General features: G+C 44.6%; 1 protein-coding gene across 2 annotated transcripts in view; it reads right to left on the bottom strand.

Moving 5' to 3' along the window:
* LOC126524141 (alanine aminotransferase 2-like) overlaps window positions 1-16,809 on the bottom strand; it is a 101,289-nt gene that overhangs the window by 83,707 nt on the left and 773 nt on the right. For both annotated transcript variants that reach the window (XM_055067309.1, XM_055067310.1), the window contains exon 2: window positions 15,408-15,537. In XM_055067309.1, coding sequence (XP_054923284.1) covers window positions 15,408-15,537 — 130 coding nt within the window. The remainder of the gene's footprint in view (window positions 1-15,407; window positions 15,538-16,809) is intronic.

Genomic DNA, 16,809 nt, shown 5'->3' with positions numbered 1-16,809 from the left:
AAAATTTACTACCTAGCCAAATAAGATATTGTCAAACCATGAATTTTAGGCCGATACACATGGTCACTTCTTTATTTTATCATATTCTGGAAATGACATTCATGTCTTGCTTAGATTAGCAACATCTGCTTAACTTATGCACGGAGTTGAGCTGCTGCATGTGAGAATAAAAAATCACTGCGCAGCTTATAGGAATTAGAACTGGTACGAAAAAGTTATTTGTGTTTATGTCTCGTATAAGTTGTGCTGGTTTATTTGATGTACATATTAACACGTAAGCACAAATGTATGTGTACTTTGGATTTACGTGCATGTGTGTGTGAATAAAACAGCACAGCTTCTAATATCAAGGCATGTTGCACCAACTATAGCCCAATAAAGATGTTCTGTATGGTGTTCAGCTGATCTTACTTAAATTTTATTACATGGTGCAGTTACAACATTTCGTAACTGTATGTAAACCAATTTATGGAATGTATCCACTGCATGTGAGAATGCGTATTTTAGACGAATGAAATAACGGAGACAGCAGCTTTCTTTAGCTTTTGCCATCACTTATTAGAGGGATCTTGTTGATTATGCCATCCAAACAACTCATATAAAGGTTTGTTTTTGGTATACCAGCAGTGAAATACTGAATTCAGCTGCATTTTGTATACTAGTGACATGAATTCCACAGGTCACCGTTCTGTGACGTGTTGTTCTTCAGTCACACGTGGTGACTGTGTTTGGTGTCATGAGTTATAGGCTCATTTTCACATGGGCCTTTCGATGAAGTGAATTCTGTCTCTTCAACAGGCAGTTCAGTGGAAAGCCACCACTGAACCAATAGCTCAAAGACCGATTCCTGCATGCTTTTTGCCAATCAGGTAGTGTGCGGGAATTATGTGTGATACATCACTTCACCTACACCAATAATCACACAGCTAAAGCTGCCACATATAGTTAAGTCATTGATATAGGGAGATGAAGATGTTGCACGTATGCAATGGTTACTCATCCCTTAAAATGTGAATGACTCAAGCCTTTGCGAGATATCAGTCACACACAAGTAAAAACAAGTGGAATAGTGCCACCATCTCAGCTGGTTTGTCATGATTACCTTGCCTGCAAGTTTCTTCTCTATATTGGATACGGTTCCCATTTGATGAATTCACAGCTTTCACAACATATACTGCGCTAATGAAGTTACACCACAGATACCAATACTTAAGGAGGTATATACTATTAGAGCAGAGAACTTATTGGTAAGCTCAAAAATATGCAGGTAAAACTACGTCGAACAAACTATTTTCACATTAGGAGATATACCACAGGCAATGGATGCACATTCAGAACATGCATGAATGAGTGCCTTGTGTGGAAGATTGAGACGCGTCATGCCGAGAACCTGTTTGACTTTTGAATATTGACTTAAAGAAAAATTCCAGTCAGTACTTTTGTGTCGGAGGGTAGAATATCAAAGGAGAGGTGCAAAATGGATATTGTGTGTAGTAGTCCCTTATGAATGTTCTACTCAAATTGTTTCGAACATAGCTATCTGTGTGCAGAGCATTGGACAAGGTAACATATGTATGTCTGACACATTAAAAATCTTTTCCATTGAACATTCTGAGTTCAAAATGCTGTTTTCTGAGAGTAGCTGTTTTCAGCTACAAATAGCGCATATATATATATATATATATATATATTGTAACGATGTTAGTAAAAGAACGATATTTATTAAAGGCGAACTTGTGCCCACTAGTAAGAGTCACTGCGGTCGTGAAGAATATCCGCGGCAGTCGCGTTCTCCAACTGGGCTCGAACCGTCTTCCTCTTCGCCTCGCGTGACACCTCGTGCGCGTGGCGCATGCGAGCCGAGTCCAACTGGCTGCCCGTGCCACGAAGATCGCTGCCTATGGTTGCTGAACACCACCACTGTACGGCGTGCACGGTGCCCAATGCAAAGGGCGCGCAACTTAAATGTCACCAAGTTGGTCGTGGCATTATCCCCCTCCTTACCGCATCGGCCCGATGCGTGAGAGGAAGTAGGGGTTCCTGTGGGCTCTCACTTTTTTTGTTGTTGTTGTTGTTCATGACCTCTCCTGGTAGGGTTTCATGCGGACAACATGCACAACTTCCGTGGAGTTGCGCCGTCTGGGGCTCTCGTGTCCAGCGGATTTGACTTCGTAAGTGACGTCGCTTATGCGACGAAGTATTTCGTAGGGGCCGAAGTATCGGCACAGAAGCTTTTCAGACAGTCCACGGCGTCGCACTGGGGTCCATACCCACACCTTGTCACCGGGCTGGTAATGAGCTTCACTACGGCGCTGGTTGTACCGGTTGGAGTCGATGCGTTGTTGGCGGCGTATTCGGTACCTTGCCATCTGTCGTGCCTCCTCGGCTCGTTGCAAGAAATCATCTAGGTCAGATGAGTTATGGTTTTCTTCATCTAACGGCAACATAGCATCCAAAGTTGAGGTTACTGCTCGGCCGAATACAAGTTCAAACGGGGTGACTCGTGTTGTTTCCTGAACGGCCGTATTATATGCGAAGGTGATGTATGGCAAAATTTCGTCCCACAGCCTATGTTCAACGTCGACATACATCGAAAGCATGTCGGTCAGTGTTCTGTTGAGGCGTTCAGTTAAACCGTTTGTCTGCGGGTGGTACGCCGTAGTTTTCCTATGATCAGTATGTGTCATTTGCAACAAGCATTTCATTAGGTCCGCAGTAAAGGCCGTTCCACGATCGGTAATAACAACTGTGGGAGCGCCATGCCTGAGCACGATATTGTGGACAAAGAATTTTGCAACCTCGACAGCCGTTGCATTGTACAGGGAATCAGTTTCTGCGTAACGGGTCAGATAGTCCGTGGCCACAACTATCCACTTTTTGCCTAAAGATGATGTTGGGAAGGGTCCAAGGAGGTCCATACCGACTTGTTGGAATGGGGCTTTTGGTGGCTCTATTGGCTGGAGGAGGCCGGCCGGTTTTACGGATGGAGTCTTGCGCCTTTGACACTCGCGACAAGTCTTGACGTAGTGCTGCACGGATGCTAATAACTTGGGCCAGTAGTATTTCAGACGAATCCTGGCGACTGTACGGCTCACGCCCATGTGTCCAGACGTCGGCTCATCGTGACATGCATGCAAAATTTCGTCTCGCATAGATGTGGGTACGACAAGTAAAAACTTTGTCTCGCTGTTCTCGAAGTTTCTCTTGTAGAGGACACTGCCTCGCAGACAGAACGAAGATAGCCCCCTAGAGAAAATACGCGGGAGTTGAACGTCGAGTCCCTCCAGGCGCTGTATAAGGGGAAGCAATTCCGGGTCATCTCGTTGTTGTTGAGCAATTTGTGACGCGTCAACAATGCCAAGGAACGGGAAATCCTCTTCTTATGACACAGTTGTCTCGACGGGTGCGCGGGACAAGCAGTCGGCATCGCTGTGTTTCCTCCCGGATCGGTATACGACCGTAATGTCATACTCTTGAAGCCTAAGGCTCCATCTTGCTAGTCGTCCGGATGGATCCTTGAGATTCGCCAGCCAGCAAAGCGAATGGTGATCGCTGACCGCTCTGAATGGTCTACCATAGAGGTAGGGCCGAAATTTACATATTGCCCAAACGACTGCAAGGCATTCTTTCTCGGTTGCGGAGTAGTTTGCCTCTGCTTTCGAGAGCTTACGGCTGGCATAAGCAATTACTTTCTCCTGGCCGTTATTCCACTGCACTAGTATGGCACCGAGGCCGACGTTACTCGCATCGGTATGAACTTCAGTGTCGGCTGTCTCATCAAAATGGGCAAGGATTGGAGAAGCTTGCAGGCGTTTCCTTAACTCGTCAAATGCGTCTTGTTGTTCGCTTTTCCACATGAAAGGTTGATCTTCTCTTGTCAGTATTGTAAGGGGCTCAGCAATGTTTGAGAAGTTTTCCACAAATCTTCTGTAGTATGCGCATAAACCCAGGAAACGTCGCACTGACTTTTTGTCTGTGGGTGTCGGGAACCTCGCAACAGCTGCTGTCTTTTCGGGATCTGGACGAACGCCTGCAGCACTGATAACGTGTCCGAGAAACCGAAGTTCATCGAAGCCGAATTGACATTTTTCCGGCTTAATTGTCAAGTCTGCTGCGCGAATAGCTTCTAATACTAGTCGCAGGCGCTCGAGATGTTGGTCAAATGTGGTGGAAAATACGACCACATCATCCAAATACACTAAGCATGACTGCCATTTCAATCCTGCAAGCACAGAGTCCATCATTCGCTGGAAAGTTGCGGGCGCGGAACAGAGGCCGAATGGAAGTGCTTTAAATTCGTAGAGGCCATCAGGGGTTACGAATGCTGTCTTTTCACGGTCCCGTTCATCCACCTCTATTTGCCAATATCCACTCTTGAGATCCAGGGAGGAGAAAAACTTTGCACATCGGAGCCGATCTAACGTATCGTCGATACGCGGAAGGGGGTACACATCCCGCTTGGTTACGCTGTTCAGTTTACGGTAGTCGACGCAGAATCGAAGTGTGTTATCCTTTTTCTTAACGAGCACTACCGGAGACGCCCATGGACTGCTGGAAGGCTGAATAACGTCATCTGAAAGCATCTCCTCTACTTGCTTCTTGATGATCTCCCTTTCTTTTGGTGAAACTCGATACGGGTGCTGGCATACTGGTCTTGCGGCGTCCTCTGTAATGATTCTGTGCTTCGCAACAGACGTGCGCCGTACCTTCGAGGACGTGGAGAAGCAGTCAGAAAAATCCTTTATCAGGGCATATATCTGTTTCTTTTGGGCTTCCGGGAGTCTCGGGTTGACGGTAATTGATCTGTCGACACTGCAGGTTCCTGGAAGGGCAGTTGACGTAGTTAGGCTGCATAATTCGGTCGCTGCACAGAACTCGCGGAAATAGGCAATAGCTGTTCCTTGTGCGATGTGTTGGAATTCATTACCGAAATTTGTAAGTGCGACATGTGCACGGCCATCGCTTAACTGAACAAGGCCCCGAGCCACGCAAATACCTTTGTTGAAAAGGAGCTCTATGTTTCCATCCGCTATGCCTTCGCGGTCGGAAAATCTTTCATTTTCCACAAGAACCATTATACTGCAGCGTGGCGGCACAGTTACGTCATCGTCAACGACGCGCAGTGCGGCGAGACGTCGCTCCTCGGATTCTTCCACAGGTATAGCTTGTTTTGTGGAGAAAGATACACTGGACCTACGTAGGTTAATTATGGCGCCGTTAGCTTGTAGAAAATCCATTCCCAATATAAGTTCCCGTGAACATTCTGGCAGTACAATAAAGTCAGAAACGTAAGTAAAGCCTTTTATCGTAAGTCTTGCGGTGCATCGTCCAAGGGGCGTAATAAGATGACCGCCTGCCGTGCGTATCTGCGGACCAGTCCACTTCGTCACAACTTTTTTTAAGGTGCTTCGCCATCTTGAAGCTTACTACCGAATAATCAGCGCCGGTGTCGACTAAGGCATTCAGCTCGCATCCGTCTATTATCAACGGCAAATCTGACGTAATCGTTTCGTTCCTGCACCTGTAGACTGGAATTATCTCGTCACCGCACTGGAATCGCGTTGGAGGATCTTCGTAACTCTGGTTATCAGCGGCCTCACCTCCACAGGTCGCTTGCTTCAGTTTTCCTGGTGTGGGCTTGGTGAACGACGCCTAGGCAATCTTGGAGACGCGCGTGGGCTAGGCGATCGGTAGCGCATGGGCGACGGTGATCGTGGTTGACGTTGGCGAGGAGTCACGGGGCTTTGGCGCGTCGACAAGTATTCTTCGATCTCCGCTGGCCGTTCACCGTTTCGGGGGCATGGTGCGCTTAAGGGAAAACCCCTTAACCCAACTTGACGGTACGGGCAGAACCTATACAGGTGACCCGCTTCTCCGCAGTGGAAACACAGAGGCCTGCGCTCGTGGTCACGCCAGACGTCACTTTTCCGGGGCCTTTGTTCCGCAAAATGAGGTGCACTACGTACTAAAGGCTGATAGGCAGCCGGTGGTTCCAGTAGACGAGGTGCACTGCGTACTGTAGGCGGGTAGGGAACGGTCGTCGCAACTGCTCCACTACTGTGCACCGCGGGTTGCCTGAGTACGTCGGCGTACGTTGGGGTGCGCCGCGTCGGCTGTGGCTCACGCTCTGGATCCCGTATGATGTTCCTGAGTTCGTCCCGGACAACGTCGACTATAGATAGTGCAGCTGGAGCCTGGGGTATCTGCAACTTGTTGAGCTCTTCCCTGATCACTGACCGGACAAGCTCCCGCAGGGCTTCCAGGTCGTTTGGCAGGCCTCCAGGGAAGACATGGACAGGTGCGCAGTTTGCCTCACGGTTGTATTGCCGAGCCCGCTGTTCCAGGGTCTTTTCGATGGTCGTTGCTTCACACCTGAACTCGGCGACCGTGCGCGGTGGGTTGCGAACGAGAACTGCGAAGAGTTCCTGCTTTACTCCACGCATGAGATGGCGTAGCTTCTTATCTTCACTCATGGTGGGATCAGCCCGCTTGAACAGGCGGGACATGTCCTCGATGTACATCGCCACGTTCTCGTTTGTGAGCTGGTTCCTGGCTTGAAGTGCGATTTCCGCCTTTTCTTTACGATCCGTGCTGGCGTACGTTGCTAGCAGTTGTCGTCGAAATTCCTCCCAAGAGGTCAAAGAGGGTTCGTGGTTTTCATACCACGTTTTTGCGAAGTCTTCCAAAGAGAAATATACGTTACGGAGCTTCTGTCTCTCATTCCATTCATTAAAGCTCGCCACTCTCTCGAACAGCTCCAACCAATCTTCCACGTCTTCGAACGAGTCACCATGGAATGTTGGCGGCTTGCGAGGTTGGCTTACGACTAGCTGTGCCGGTGTTACCTGGGTAGTCATTGTGGCGGCGTTCGTTGTGGGAGTTTCTCTTGGCACGAAGAGAAGAGGGCCGAATTCAGGCGAGTCGCCTCGAAGACGGCGGCTGGTCCGCTGGTGTACAGGTGTCAGTTCCACGGGATGGACTCGCAGGTTGTCGGGGCTACGCTGACTTTCGTTCGTGGGGCTTCGACTCATACCCCGCACCTCCACCAGAAATGTAACGATGTTAGTAAAAGAACGATATTTATTAAAGGCGAACTTGTGCCCACTAGTAAAAGTCACTGCGGTCGTGAAGAATATCCGCGGCAGTCGCGTTCTCCAACTGGGCTCGAACCGTCTTCCTCTTCGCCTCGCGTGACACCTCGTGCGCGTGGCGCATGCGAGCCGAGTCCAACTGGCTGCCCGTGCCACGAAGATCGCTGCCTATGGTTGCTGAACACCACCACTGTACGGCGTGCACGGTGCCCAATGCAAAGGGCGCGCAACTTAAATGTCACCAAGTTGGTCGTGGCAATATATATATATATATATATTTGACCTGCACCAGAAAGAGGTCATGTCACAAAATAATGTCTACACCTTAGTGTTATGTTGCGTTTCATGGTGTCTCAGTTTACTTACTACAGTTTTGAATTTACAGATTGCTTCACATGTTTATAGCTAAAAACCACAGAAAACTACGTGCATTGTGACTGCATGGTCAGAACATGAGCGTTTGTGTTGTATCCTTCCAGTCATTCGATGATGGGGGGCCTCGCACTATGAATATAGAATGACACACATGCAAAACTGAGCATCTACCCTTACATAGTAAACGGTTTTTTGAATGCTCGGCAATTATGCTTATAAACAGATTCTCACAGCAAATCTACGCCACCTTAATTTAAGGGCGATGTAAAGGGATATTTGGGAATAGCCGAGCTGTTCCAGCGTGCCTGCAGGAATAGAGCATTGTCCAGTGGCACCATATAGTCCAGGCGTAACAGTGAACCACTAATAAAGAAAGCGGCTGATAATACTAACCTGACCCATAGGTCAGGTTAGTAGCATCATATTATCTAACCCGCACGCAAAGTTGCTTTCAGTGTACTCAACTTGGCAGCTTAAGTTTAAGTGAATAGTTTAAGTGAATAGTGAACAGTTTAGGAGAATAGTTTAGTGAATAGTGAATAGTTGAAGAATATTTAATAGTTTAAGTGAATGGCGCCACGCTTTCGAACGTCACTCCTATGCATCATGGCATAGCAACCCGAACACGTTAACAGTCTTGCAGCTTCCGAGAACGATATTGGACTAACGTGCTTCCACCTAAACATCAGATCTGCCTACCATAAACAGGGCTTGCTAAACGTCTTGGACCAATTTTGCTTTAAAATTGACATAATTATGCTGACCCAAACGCGGTTTAATTCGGACTGCGATGTCATACAGATTGATAATTATCAGACTTTTCTTCTAAACCGTCAAGATAAACGTGGTGGAGGTGTGTTCTGAATATCAAGAAGTGCATTACTTGTAACCTACTTTTTGAATTTCATTTATAACACATGATGCAGAGTATGCTGCTATTCCATCACAGAAATATATTGTAGCTGTAATGTGCCGCCCTCCAGATCGAATTGTGCATACATTCGTTGTGTCATTGGAAGGTTTATTGAATTATGCAAGTGAAAACGACCTGGTACTAATACTGGGGGGTGATTTTAACATCGACATGCTGAATTACTCAAATGCTCAACAGAAGTTACAGACAATGCTACCTTCATACTGTTCTACTAATGTAATTAGAGATTTTACACGAGTGACAAAGACAACAAATACAACAATTGACCTTTTTATAACAAACCTACCAGAGCACAAAGTTATTGGTGATGTATTGGCATCAAGCATTAGTGACCACCTATTTATGTTTTTGTTGGCAAAAGTGCTTAATAGAGACCGTACGACACTTCCACAAACCAAGGAAATTCAAGATATTTGCGAAAATACATACATAATACAGAACTTTCGCATTCCCCTTATAAAAATAACATGGGATGCCGTATACATGTCTCACACCCCTGACGCTGCATATGACGAATTCTCGCGCCTATTTCTTCATGCGTACATGAAGTCATTTCCATATATCGTACACAAGAAAAGTAAAAAAGCGCGCAAGCCTTGGATAAATAAGGAATGCCTTAACGTGATTAAAAAGAAAGTAAGCTTTTTAACAGCTTCCTCCAAGCGCGTAACACTGATGACTAGGACATATTTCGGACACACAGAAACAAAACTAATGCCTTATTACGGAATACAAAGCGAAACTATCTCTACAGTTACTTCGATATCGGGAGAAAACAGAAATTGGACTTAATGTGGAGGAAAATTAATGAGCTACTTAATCTGGTACCAAAAAATGCAGAGGTTGGTGAAATAACGCTGAACAATCAACTTAAACAAGAAGCTGAATGAGGGAAAAAATTTGATCACTACTTCATAAATGTAGTCACTAGCTCTCATTCTCCGGAGGCAGTAAATGGGATCTCGAGAAATTCTACTATATGAATCCCACAACTGAGAGTGAAATAAATAACGTGTACAAATTTCTTAAGACCAGCTTAACGTGTGATACCGACAACATCCAAATCAGGCCAGTAAAGCACGTTCTTGACATCATATTGTCACGTGGTGGTGACGCTGAATAACACAGTAGCAATACGGTGAACGACAAAACTAATTTTTATTGGGCGAACCTGTGCGCACAAAACAGGCTACACTTGAATTATATGGAATTAGAGGCACACCGCTCACGCTTATAACATCCTACTTGCAACATGGAATGCAATGTGTTTGCATTCATAGAAATTTATCTACGTGCAAAGCAGTTACCTCAGGTGTCCGCCAAGGGAGCATACTTGGACCGCTTCTATTTAATTTCTATATAAATGCCATTACACAAGGTAACCACGGCGCAGAGTACATAACTTATGCAAATGACACAACAACTTTTCTTCGCACTCATCATTATGAAACTCTTCAAAGTAATATTAATGAGGCTCTACGAGATCGACACAACTGGAGCATAATAAATTCCCTTGAAATTCACATAGATAAAACAAAAGCTATTATCTTCACACCTCGACAGTCACCTGCAACACCCACTTTGAATCTGACCTTAGAGAATTCATAGAAATTGTTGACTGAGTAAAGTAACTTGGTATAGTTTTCCAAAAGCACATGTCTTGAGACATCCATGTTAACCACGTTGCTACGCAGATTGCAAAGGCAGTAGGAATTCTGGCGAAATTCAAGTTGCACTTACCAACAGCTGTCAAACTTCATATTTATAACGCACTACGTTTTTTACATTTAAATTATTGCTGTCTGGTGTGGGGCACAACCACGTTAACGAACCTAAACCACTTGCTTATATTACAAAAGAAAGCACTTCGTCACATTGCATGCATTGAAAACACTGCACACACAAAACCTCTATATATAAAATACATATTATAACTGTGCGTAAATTGTACCCTCTAAATCTAGCCAGAAAATATAAATATGATTCAGACGGTCTTCTACGTACACTTTCAGAGTTGACACCACTCACAAGGTCTTATAAGTCACGCAATGATGATACCTGGAAAATGCCCTTTACACGCCTTATGTTAACAAAAGAAATGCTTCGTCACACGCTTCCAAAGCTGTTAAACGAACTTCATCAATACGGAATGAAATTAGAAACAACTGGGAACCATGCAATCAAGGCATTTTTTGTTAGGAAAGATTGATCCATTTCTTTTGTATGAAAGCTATATATTATGTACAATTTTATTCCAGATTTCCGTATTATTTTTTTGCAGTGTTATAATTGCATAAAGCATCGATGAATTTATTGTCACGAATGCCTTAGGGAATTATCATTGTTCAACATGTACACACATTTTTTGTATTTCCACGCTCTCACTGTATGCCATGTAAACCAAGGCTCGAAGCTTCTCAAGTGGATAGATCCACATTTTTTCGAGCCCTCGTCTTCCACAAAAGAACATATTTGTGTGTGGAATAATGTTTTTGGATTGATTGATTTACTGATTGATTGATTGATTGATTGATTGATTGATTGAATAACCACAGCTTTGATTTGCCAAGTTATATTACTGCGCGCACACAGCGCTACAACAAAGTCTGTACAATGGCGAGCAATGCGCCAAGGAATGAAAGATTGCTTGTGATGGGGGGGGGGGGGGGGATTGGAATAGAAGTTGTGAATGCATACCCAATTCACCACTGTGCGTGCTTTCTTCTGCAACAGTTTTACATTTGGCACAGAGGCTGAGTCACTGCAGCCTGTTGACTGCAAATTTCTGTGCTCTCACATTGCTAATGGGGCCATCATTCATTTGGCTAGCCGAATAGTGAATAGATAACAAAGCACAACAATCTTTTAGTTTTACGCAGAACACCTTGTGTATTATCACGAAACTGAACCTAAGGAACGATTCGCTGATTTGTTATGCAAATAAAACATGGCAATGAATGTTTCCTCACTTTCTCTGTGGCCCTGTCTTCTGCCATATGAGCCTTCATTTCACTGTCATGTGCAAGTTGAAGCAGCTACTAATTAAGAAAGACAAAGACAAAACTACTAAGTACATCAACCTTTTCACACGACAAGAGGTCACTGAACTCACTGCTAAGGTAAGTCACTTGATATTCTCGGTTTGCTTTCAAATAAATACAGGTAATGGCCAGCAGTTTATGTTACGCTAAGCACTTTTAATTTTCCTAAAATATGACTGTGCATCAGGTCGCTAAGTTGTTATTGCAGAAATACACAAACAACATGCAGCCCATGCCCAGCTAACTCAAAAAGCCTGAGTAGTACAAGCCTGAGTAGGAGTACAATAGTTCATGTATCATATGCATCCTGTGTGAGCTTATTTTTTATATGTAGAGCACTCAAAATAGGACACATATGTTTGATGCTGACAGTATCAAACAGTCTCAAGTCAATCATCCTTGTTTGCTGTCATGGGTCAGAGAGGGAGCATGCCTGTCCTGGTACGGCCTAATCTTGTGCACTTTAGTAATGTTTTGTACATTGTTGAAAGGTTAGACTAGGTATATCTAAGCAGTAAGGTGGCAACAAATTGGCCACCTAGGCTAGCAAAAAAAAAAGAATGCAATTGTTTGATTTCACTCAAAATAAGTTCTCTTATCAGCAATATAAGTTATTTGCTTTCAAATAGATACTCCCCTTGGAAACATCTCATGAGTATGTCTGCATGAGCTCATCGCTATACATTCATATTGATTTTATGCCAGTCCTAATTAATTGTACACTCATTGCTTAATCTTCAATTGCTTGCTGCATGAAGTTAACCACTTATTCACAACCTTTTTGCACACAGTGAGAACATCATTCATCGCTGTGCACATCACTTAAGGTTATATTTTGTTTGAAAAGTTTACATGCAGCAATTATTAAATCTCTAATATTCATGTTTGTTGCCTCATTTTCGGTGGCATTATATATTTACAAAAGACATTTTATGCATCCAAGTGCTTTAAGCACTCTCTTTAAGAAGGCAGAGTGAAAAAAAATAGCATGAGCGAGCAAATGGAAGCATATCAGCAAGCTCTACTCGGAGCCTCACACGCATGATCAGTGGTAAAGATGTGTGTCTTGGCGACCTACGCAGATGAATTACGCGACATCTGTGCTTGTGTTCCGTATTCTTGCAAGCTGTCGCTAGCACTACAGAAACTAACCCATCGCGCCGAGCACGGGGATTTCGGACGAATTGCTTCCGGCGATACTATCACTTTCGCGTGACGTAGAACGCAGCACGTTGGATAATTCGAGAGGTTTTACTCAACCAGTCAAGGCAGCGCGCACTGAAAGCAATCGTCCGAGAATACGTCACAAGTTGCGACATGATGCGATTGCAATGCACGTGTAAAAGGTGGCGCTGATAAGATGACTGTGCGGTGTTTCGAAGAAGCATGACGGTTCCAATGCAACACATGCGGCTGCACAACAGAATGTGGCAGCCTAGAGTTGCATTTTCACCGTGACGCAGAAACTTGAAATCACATCTTCAAAAATATGCCTGTGTCGTCTGCTGCAGCGCCTCCTCTACATAAAGGAGGCGCTGTACGCTGTCAAAGGTAGTTGCAAACCTTGAATACCTTTGCTCCGCCGAACGTTTGCCAGCTGTCAACAGGCCGCGTCGCCCAATAGGAGTGTGCGTCCGATCCGCTCGTGCTGGTTGAGCGTGCAGCGAGTTTTGCGACACCATCCGCCTTTTGGACGGGCGGATTGACCATGTTTGGGCCCTAGTCATTGGCGTTGGTTCACTAGCTCCGTGTAAATTCGCGTACAGCATATAATTTCTAAACGGAGGCTTATACAATTTCAGTGACGGCAGCTTTTTCTTTTCTTGTTTTGATAGCTATTGAAACAAACAAGGTATCTAAACGAGCGCTAACGCCATACTGTGACTACTCGGACTGTGTCGTGCGCGCTACAGTTAGGTGCGCAACATTTGCCACGCGCGTGTCGCAAGATCATGTTGGAAATGGTTGCAAATAACAGTTTTAAGATCGAATAGAATTATCCTGGCCCCAGCCAGCACTCAGCCATTTAAATATACCGTGTCGTCCTTACCACGTGAATTCGCGGCGCGTATCAGCTATGACGGACAAAGGCTGGCAGAGAGCACGATCGCTGCTCTGAACGTTCGATAGAGTATTACAAGCTGCAGTGCCGCCAACGTGTGTGGTTGCCAATCTTCTAAGCCGGCTCACAGGTGGGCGCTGGTTCTATTATGTTTTTCTAGCGTCAACGTTGACAGAAATACGCGCGGCCGATCATACAGTCGGGACTCTGCATACATAGAAAATGTAAACGTTTTTTTTAGTATTCGTTAGCGAAGCGGGAACAAGGCAACAGTGCTTCATTGAGGATAAAACAAGAGCGTAGTGAGCTAACGTCGAGTAAATCATTTTTTGAAGTTAGTGACTCACCACAAAGAACATTTCATTTCGCGTTAATAGTTCGTCAATTCACGAAGTGATGCACTTGTCGCAAACCTAGTTGCACTAAGGTGCATGTATTGAGGATGGTTGCATTCCACGGGAGCTGCTTGGAAACATACAAGGCTAAAGTCTAACCAACTGATCAGTACTTTTTTTTAGTGTTTCTAGAGAGAGATGCCTCATGATATACTTAAAGGCAGAGCAGTGCCAGTCAAATACGTGGGCGCTGGCGGCAAGGTGGGATTTAGTCTGTTGCGCCGTAAGCATAATACGGAAGAATTCAGTTGAGCACAGAATTCACATGCAAAAAGGAACTACGTTGTGAAACCGACGAATCACTCGGCGTCGTACGTCTGCACAAACAGCATCGAGGTGTGATGACTTCCCAAACGGGACGCGAACTTTTCATCGAAAATGGAGCAAAAATACCATATCTATCAATTATTAGTAATTGTAATCCTGAACTACTTATGTACTCAACACATTTTCTCAAAAACCACAATATGCAAGATGCCCTCAGGCGAAAGGAATAAAGCTGTTAAAGACGCACTTGCTAGGTATCATTCCGGTAAAACACAGCACCCTTTACAAACGAGGCAGGGTGAAAACGTCGCACCCAGACAACATCAGTTATGCATGAGGCAACTAGTAACAGTTCAACATGCGCGAAACTACGCATAAATAAGATGCAAGAACATGAAGTGAGTGACAGCTGGTGCGACGATTTAGCGGGCCGCATAAAACCAACAACTTCAATTCTGACAAGTTTCAATAGCTTTAACTTACAAGACAGTGCGCGTGTGCAGTCATGCTGCCTAGCTAGCGAAACTCTCAAAAGCTTGAATGAGTATGTTCTGGAAGGTGTTTAATTAATCAAAATGTTTGAAACTTTCGGTATACATCACTGTATAACGAAATTCTCTACACATGTCGATGTAAAGTGCTACTTTGGTACTTTGGCGGCGGTGCATGAAATGCTCACAAACAGGTAAAAAACGGTACTTCAACATTTTCACTTAGTTTCTGATTTACCGACGTACTTCAAACTTTACCTGCATATTACCCCTACCATATACATAGACATAAACATGTGTACATTGAAGTAATAACTAGATACTGAAAAACAAATGTGAAGGTATGGAAGGTGTCGCTAGTGCCTATTCTAACTGGCATGATTTCACATCTGTTTGAACAGAGCCAGATGGTTAAATCTCTTATTTGTAAATTTGTCTCATTTTAATTTGTAATTGGCGGATTTTGCAAAGTTTCACGAGTACGGCATCACTTCTTATGCTGGGCAGAATGGAATCATATTGAGGCGTCTTCTCTGATCATAAATTCAACGGTATATTTTAGCATTCGTCGTTTCAGTGCACGATAAACATGACTAGTTTGCGTCTCTTAATATGTGTGTAGCACTCCGTTGACTAACCAGAAATTAGTAATCGAAAACTGCCTTGTCCTTGTATGTTACAGTGCTCCTTGAGAGGCTGGCACTTATTGGTCCCGCGGTAGACTGGTCTTGTCAGGCAAAGTTGTACTCACTTGACGGGTTACCAGGGTTGACTAAAAGAAGACATCGTGGCTTGCATTTCATGCGCGAAGCGTCCAGAGCCTTCTGCATAGCGGCGGTATTGTGAGCCCAACCGCGAGCTTCATCCAAGCAATAACAGGCCTGCATTATTGTACAGCAAATATATTAGCGAAAGAATATAGAACAATGTTTGCAAAGAAATATTACGCACATGGAATAAAAATGGACCAATGCGGGCTATTTTAAGAACAATTAGTTCAGAAAACAGTGTAGGGCGGCCGCATATTCTAGATCACTGCGCACACCGTTCGACGTTTGCAATTACGACGACTCATATTCCCTCGCGAAAACGGCGGCTCAGAAGATGGGCCGTCCTATACTTCACAGAAGTACGAATGCGTTTCTGCCACATGTCCAACAAGAGCCATATATTGGCAATATTTCCTGGCAAGTTAGAAGACGTGCTTCCTGACTTCAGGATGTACCAGACCCTTTTATTAGGACTCCCGAGTTTCCTTGCCGAGCTTTATCAGTGGCCGTCATATCACATCCTGGCACAGGTTGCCTACCCCCATAGCGTGGGGGTCTTCAGGCGTTCGCGAGAATGGTAAACACTGTATGCGGCAAGTACTCAAGATGCGCGCGCCGTGGTGTTCGTGAGAAATCGAGAGGGAACGAGAGGTGAGTGATTAGCGAGAAGACGTATTGTGGCTCGATTCACATTTGATCCAAAACAATACACTATGAGACATTCAAAGAAACGTGAGACATTGATTGCATTCAAGGACATTTCACATCGTCGCCCTCCGTCTTGCGGTGAAGCTGTCACGTTGAAAATGAACATTTATTCAGATTTATCCTTCTAGTTTGGCAGCATTTTATTTGCTTGTTCTCTTGAAAAACCAAACAAAACATACAATAGACTTGTTCGACCTTGCAGAACCATAGCCCAATATCCAGCCAAGCTGTTTTTTTTTTTCGAATAGTTGCAATAAAGATTTCACTTGCGTGACATTAAACCGCATACTTTAAAACGTTGCCCGCATATAGCTAACTCCTTCGAAACTTTGTCCGCGTTAATTAATTTGGGAGAGGTGGACAGTAGGAGGAGTGAGGCAGTGAAGATGAAGAAAAAACGTAACTTCATGCCCAGTTGCGCTTGTTCAATTTGTCGGCAAAAGTTCAGTCATGATTCGTGTTTCTTTCTTTTTATTATTGTTTCAAAGGCAAGAAAAAGACAAGAACACTGCTGGCACGAATATACTTGCGATTGTCACGATACCAAGAAAAGAAACGCGGGAATTTTTCCTTCCCACCCGTCCAGACGTATGTTCAGTATTGACCCTTTCCGCGGAGCAGTTTATTCTAGAGAAACGAGATGGCGCTATCGGCGGCGAGCCGCATGTTGCCTCC

This window comes from Dermacentor andersoni, chromosome 3 (assembly GCF_023375885.2).
Source record: "Dermacentor andersoni chromosome 3, qqDerAnde1_hic_scaffold, whole genome shotgun sequence".
In the NCBI taxonomy this organism is placed as follows: Eukaryota; Metazoa; Arthropoda; class Arachnida; order Ixodida; family Ixodidae; genus Dermacentor; species Dermacentor andersoni.
The sequence above is the reverse complement of the archived record's forward strand: the minus strand, read 5'-3'. Positions and strand labels throughout refer to the sequence as shown.